At 38.0% G+C, this 7,057-nt stretch overlaps 1 protein-coding gene across 4 annotated transcripts in view; it reads left to right on the top strand.

Moving 5' to 3' along the window:
• The first annotated feature begins 355 nt into the window (after positions 1-355).
• The window catches only part of Cr1l (complement C3b/C4b receptor 1 like), a 109,752-nt gene continuing 103,050 nt past the window's right edge, over positions 356-7,057 (top strand). For 3 of the 4 annotated variants that reach the window (XM_016005286.3, XM_006986758.4, XM_006986757.4), the window contains exon 1: positions 356-797. In XM_016005286.3, coding sequence (XP_015860772.3) covers positions 683-797 — 115 coding nt within the window. In that variant the 5' untranslated portion in view covers positions 356-682. The remainder of the gene's footprint in view (positions 798-7,057) is intronic. The other variant, XM_042258894.2, reaches the window with a different exon arrangement.

The following is a 7,057-nucleotide window of genomic DNA, read 5'->3' as shown; positions in this document are numbered from 1 at the left end:
ATAAGGGTGCAGTCAGATACCATCTTGAGCCTATGGAAAAGCACATTCATTAATGTACCCCCTTTCTGATGTACCCACCAATGTATTTTAAACTTGATTTAAGACTTTCTCTGTTCTGTAAAACTATGAAACTTTGTGGAACTGCTTCCACGTTGGGACATGGAATTGTGTCCATATGTGTATAAATTTTATATCTGGTTAGCTTATTGCTTTAATTTTTGTTTCTGTGGCACGTTACATCTGAATTTATCACAAGGAGATAAGTTCTTAACTGTATACTACACAGGGCCTGCAACTGCTGGCTCACCCTTGATTAGGCTCCACCCTTTCGATTTCTGAAAGAAAAAAAAAGGCGCGGGGGAGGGGTAGAGCGGTAAGGCCGGTTTATAGTCAACCCGCGTTCCCATAATGCCTTGTTTTCTTTGGAACCAAAGTACTTATTAAAGAGACATCCTGGAACTGACTTGCTAGGTTTTTTGTTCTGTGCCTGCATCCGTGAAGCGATCTCCCAGGAGAATTTCCACAGAAACCCCACGAACAAGTCGTAAACAAGACCCCGCCCAACAAGGGGAAGCTGTGGTCAAAACCTTTATTCCGGAACTCAGCGCCATTTCCCGCACCCTGGGCGGGGTTGCCTTCTCTGCTTTGCGATTCTACAGCGCTTGAGACCCGTGTGAAGAAAATGAAGGTTTCTGGGATCTCAAAGCGTCTGGGCACTGTGGGACGCCTTGTAGCTTTCTGCCAAGGCAGAGTCCAGCTGGCGGTCCTGCTGCTGTCCTTGGCGCCATCTACTTTAGGTGAGCCACGGGGAGGCGCGGGGAGGCAAGGATGTGCCCTGCAGCGAAACCCGCGGTAAATGGGCGCAGTGCAGACTCCAGCGGTGGTCTAGGGTCCCATGGGGGTGCTCAGCGCTCCTTTCTTGTGGGTGAGTGCAGAGCTCTGAACCCAGATTGTACTCAGCCGGTAGGAACGCTTGGTCTCCTACCTGCTGTCTGTACTGAGTGTAGAGTAAATTGTAGTGAAAAAAAGAGGTGTAGGGGTTAGGGGGGAGGGAGGACGTTGTGTAAACCTGCGAGATGCAATTTCTAATCCTAGAATTTGGTTGTGAGAAAAGTAAATATGCCTGTGTGTTTCCTCATCTGTGAAATGCAAATACTGAGTTCTTAAGTGATGTTGCTATTTAATTGGTGTTAAGTGTCTAACCCAAGTCCTGCTGCTTAATTTATTTCTATCCCTGGGCCCTTGTTAATTCATTCATTGCTCTGAAGGCCTAGACAACCAAACCGAGTGACTGTGTACTTTATCTTCTGCCCCCAAACCTCATCTACTCACTTGAGTTCCCATTTGAAGGAAGATCCTCCCATTCCCAACCTAGGTTAGGATTTGAAGGGCAAAGAAGCCCCTGGGTGCAATGAAATATTTGCAAGTAAAAAAGACTGTAGAACTTACATATTGCACTTAGTGATGGTTAAGCACAAAATAGAGTGCTATGGAAGTTCTAAGTTCCCTTCCTTCCTCTTCAGTAAGAACTTTCTTACAGAAAGACTTCCTTGAAGTCTTTTTGCATTGTTTAGACTCAATGACATTTGAAATGACAGTCTTGTGTGTTTTTTTGCTTTTACTTTTTTTTTCACCTTTTGTTTGTTTTTACTTTTTTTTCACCTTTTTTGGTTTTTAGAGACAGGGTTTCTCTGTGTAGCTTTGCGCCTTTACTGGAATTCACTTGGTAGCCCAGGCTGGCCTCGAACTCACAGAGATCTGCCTGTCTCTGCCTCCCCAGTGCTGGGATTAAAAGTGGGTGCGCCACCACCGATGGGCTAGTCCTGTGTTTTTGCTCAACTGGAGGTTTAAGTTTTCCACTAGACCGATTACATATATTAACTGAACCTAATTTTCTGAGAGTAGAGAAAAAACAAAATTTCTGCAAAAAGTTGTGCTTAAATTTTTATCTTCCCAGGCACACATAGTAACTGGACAGATGAAGATATATGATGAAATTTTATTTTTAGAAAAGAAGTATACCAAGAATGTTGGGACTCTCCTATCAGTGCTTAGGGATCTTTGTGGCTTTGTCATCTTCTGGCTGAAATGTTGGGGCAGTTTTGTCATAGTTATAAACAGGCATTATCGTGTGCAAAGGAAACCAAGGTTATCATAGTAACCTTCAACTGTGACTCAAGCCAATAGTCAACAGAGTTGAAATGGAGAATACCACTAGAATGCTCCAACTGGCCACAGCACTTTGTAATTTAAACAAAATATGGTGGAGAGCTTCACCTCGAAGGTATGTATACTTACAGAGAAATAGGTTCTGGATTTCTAGTCTCTGCTACTTACAACTGAGGACATCAGACCCAGCAAGTCACTTAACAAGTATTCACATGTGTGCCTCTGAGAGCATTATCAAAATATATGAAGCAAAAATGGGCAGACTTGTGAGCAGCAATAAATAAACCCATCTTAGAGCTGGAAGCTTCAATACCCCTCCACCAGAAATAAACAGATGTATCATGGAAAAAAAACAGTAAGGACACACACAGCAGAACTCAGCAACACCAGTATAACTGGCAAGTTTGGAATCCTCTCACAACAGTAGAATATACCTTTTTCTCAGGCTCATACAGGCCATTCATTGAAATAAACCACATTCAAGGCGGTAAAATGGCACAGTAGTTAAGTCTTACTAATATACTGTTGGAGTTGGTAGACTCTGGCATGCCCTAAGGTACTCCTGTAGGATCATTTCTGTTAATTCTGCTGCATGGAGAAGACAAAGGAAGGGAGTTAGAGTCTGTTTCCTGTACTTCATAATGCATCTCAGTTTCTGTATTCTCAGATGTGTAATTTATGGTTTATATTATCTAATGTTAGCCAAAATAACCTCACTTAGAAAAGCAACTTCCAACATGTCTTACACATCAGAAATACTCACTGAAGATGATTATAGTAAGAGTAATTCCAGAAAACAAGATTGCTGCACAGACTACCCCTTTATCTGTCTAAGGATACACACATACCTAAGTTGTATGTAAAAGGCACTCAGAGGAAGAAATGCTGTCAGATAAAAACCAGTAACAACAACAACAATCTAGAAAATATCAAGAATACTAGTTGAGATACAGCTTTATATACACTCCTATTAACAGAATCTGTGATAATATCTTGTCACTCAGTGTTAACTAATGATATTAAATCATTATGTCTATTAAAGTATTTAAAATTCTTATTCTAAGCCAGGTGATGGTGACACACACAATCTCAGTCCTCAAAGGCTGAGATAGGCAGATCTCTCTGAGTTTCAAGCCTCCCTGGTCTGCAGAGTGAGTTCCAGGACAGCCAGGGCTACACAGAGAAACCTCTTGAAAAAAAAACAAGATAATAGTAGTAATAAAATAATAGTAAAAATAATAATAAATAAAATAAAATCTTATTCCATTTGTATGGTATCCTTTTAAATTTTTATGCATACCACATTTCAAAGTTTATTTTTTTTTAATTTTGAGCTCATTATTTTTACTGATAAAATTGCTTAAGCAAAATCTTCAAAGAATCTCTTCACTGAAGAGCAAAGTATGTAGACCAGAGTGTAACTCAGGTTGACAGCTCATCCTCTCCAGCACAGTCATGGAAGTGGTCATGAGTTCACAATCATGATTACTTATGATGAGTCAGCCAATGACTTAAATAGACGATTTGAAAGGAGGTTATGTCATTCAGGGCCAAAAAATACAATAAGATAACAATATACATACATGAGAACCGTTAAAATTAGGAAGGCTCACCATATCAATTGTTAGCGATAAGTAAAGTAGCTAAATTTGTTATGTTCTGTTTACTGGCAGGTAAGACACTACTCTTGGAAAGTGGCTCAGCATTCTATCAAACAATTCCTATCATGTGACTTGGTGTTTTACTCCTTGGTTTTTCCTTAAGAGAAATAGAAATTTGTGCCCAACAGACATCTTCATTAGTTTTTATAGCTGAGTGGTTTTTGTTTTGTTTGTTGTTTTTAGATTTTATTTATTTTTATTTTACCCATATTAGAGTGTATTGGTGTTTGCCTGCATGTATGTCTGTGTACCATGTGCATTCAGTGCCTATAGAGGACAGAAAAAAACATTAGATTTCCTAAGACTGGAGTCACAGAAGAATGTGAGCTGCCATGTGGGTGCTGGAAATTGAACCTGGGTCTTCAGGAAAACCAGAAAGAGCTCTTAACTGCTGAACTATCTCTCCAGCTCCTTCAACACTGCATTATTGGTTGTAGGCAATAAGTGGAAACAACTAAAATGTCCTTCAGTTAAATTTTGACATATTATTTATCTAACTGAATATTTACCAGCCATGAAATACATGTAACCAAGGTGAATCTCAAAGTAATTACACTTTGTAAAGCTAGACCAATGAGAAAACAAAGACTGACATTTGTATGATAATTACATGACATTCTAAGTTAAGTCTTTGTAGTTAGAAAAAGCAGGCTGGAAATACTCAGAGGAAGCAAACAGATGGATTATAAGGACAAAGGAACTTGGAGTATGAGGGAAATGCTTGTCTTTATTTCAGTGAGAGTTTCATCATGCATACATATATATCAAGTCATAATAAATTCATGTACTTTAAATGCTTATCAACTCTGTGCATTATATCTTAATAGATGCATAAAAATAACTTGAATGATGAAAGTTTTGACTTTATGAAGTGCCTGTTAACGTACCTATCATAGAAATAGCCATAGTTTGAGGGATTGGTAACAGGAGGCAAAGGAAACTAGATGACCTTTCTCTGTTGAAGGTTCATATGTACCCTTTCATTTGGTCTTTTTTACAAATTAATAGTTATTATTACATACCGTATTTGTATGTTCAACTTCAATAAGTGTAGATAATTAAAAGAAAGAAACATCTCTCTAAGAATAGTTCCAGTAAATTTCTGTATTGCTTTAGAACTCTTTCCAGCCTCTCCCTGGAAGCTTTGCTATAATGATCAGCTTCTCTTGCCTTTTTATTTGTTTGTTTTTCTTTTAACTGTATGCTACACTTGGGATTGATTCCCTTGCCTGAGATTAATGGAGGAGACAATTATCAGCATTGCATTCATCTTACATGTCAGCTAGAGAAAAGGTGAAAACATAATATTTGAAATCACAGAAACTTTCACTCAGTGGTTTTATTGTTGTTATCACAGAGGTTTTCACGGGAATTATTTTTTTCACTTAGTAGGTTTTTTTATTTGTTTTTCCTCTTATATAGTAGTTCTCAAAGTGATATTAACTTTGAAACTTAAAAATATATGGACTCTAGCCAAGACTCTGCAAATTAGGGCTTTTTGGGATGTAGTCTGTCTGGACTCTTGATGGTACTTATTTTGCAGTATATCATTTATTTGCTCATGGCAGCAAAATACATCTACTGCTTGTAATTGGGTGCTAAGCTCTGGGCCAGGTATTTATTTAGAGGAACAAAAGATATTTGGTCTCTTACCTTCAAATTATCTCTGATAGCTATTGAAAGAAATCCTATCAAAATCATGCATATTTAAATATCACAAATTATAATAATATTGATATAATAGTAAAAAGGATAATGGGTAAAGTAAGAACAGGTGGTTTAATTTTCATATTCTCAGGAGGTCAGGCAAATGGTATGTAAGCTGAGATGTGGAGGAAGAGTGAAAACTAGAGAGAAATAAAATGAACTCACTTAGGATGTGTTTAGGGATAGAGAGTGCATGTCTGGAAGAAACAGAGATGTAGGAAGCTGGAGCCTTGTAGCAAGTCAAGTTGAAGATGATGAAACACACATGTGAAAACACAGAACAGAACACCTATGGTTCAGTGGAGTGTGTGGGGACAGCCAAAGCCATTCTAATATAGGAGACAAATTAGGAACATGAGCTTTTTTGAAGTGAATCCTCTACTTTAATACGAAATCCAGAGTTGGTCCCCATTCTAATAACTATTGTCAATAGGAAAAAAAATCAGCCTTAGGAATTCTTACATCTGTTGATTTATGCTTAGGAACCATGATAAGAATTTATGAGATGTAAACAATAAATCCCAGGCTGAATGTGAAATGTGTCATTCAGAAGATCTCTGAAATCATCAGTTGCAAAGGTGTACCAGGGCTTTCTTGACAAAATAGGCTCATTTCCTACAAATTTTGACAGAAAAAAAACCTCTTGGAAATAGTTACATATGCCCACTTTAGCTGCATACTGTAAAGTGATACTATTTTCTCTTTTATATGAATAACACAACTTACCAGCACCCCTCTGTGTGTGTGATACTAGTAAATGTTTTACATACATTTCCTTTGATACTCCTAGGAAGCCTACTAAGTAAACAATGTCATCTTCGTCAAGAAGATGAAGCAGAGACTGACATACTAAGCAGTTTGCCCAAGACATCAAAGCAGGAATGGAAGGACATTAGGTCCCAAAGTCTGGTCTCTCTGAATCTATTATTTTCAATACTATGTCTTTCCAGTTTCATCTTGATACTGAAACAAATTCCCTGAACTTTATGGTCTTAAACAAAAGAAATGTGTCTCTTATAGTTAATTCTAGATTTTCAAGTCTAGATCGCTATGTTGCTCTGTAGGCCAAAGAGGAAAATGAGTTTCCTTACTCTTTCCAGCTTCCAGATGCTGCCTACATCTCATGGCTCATGGCTATTTGCTGTACTTCAAAGCCAGCAGCTTTGCATTTTCAAATATCCTTCCATCTCTTGCAAACCTCTTACCAAAGGACTACTGTAAATACATTTAGTGTTTATCCAGAAAATCCAGGGTAATTGGCAGATCTTAAAAGGTTTAGTAATACATACAAAGCCACTTTATCATAAAATGCCATGTTCACATTCTCTAGGGATTAGAACATGGGTATCTTTGGGAAGTAGTTACTTAGTGTATTGCTTTTCTAGCCACTAGGACAAAATAACTAATGTAAATACTTTAAAGGAGAATAAACTTATTATGTTTTCAGAGTGTTCAGTCCATGCTGGTTGTGAAGGCATGGCAAATGGAGCCCCTCCATCTGCAACAGTGGGAGACTATAG

The sequence above is a fragment of the Peromyscus maniculatus genome, chromosome 11 (genome assembly GCF_049852395.1).
Source record: "Peromyscus maniculatus bairdii isolate BWxNUB_F1_BW_parent chromosome 11, HU_Pman_BW_mat_3.1, whole genome shotgun sequence".
Taxonomy (NCBI): domain Eukaryota; kingdom Metazoa; phylum Chordata; class Mammalia; order Rodentia; family Cricetidae; genus Peromyscus; species Peromyscus maniculatus.
The sequence above is the reverse complement of the archived record's forward strand: the minus strand, read 5'-3'. Positions and strand labels throughout refer to the sequence as shown.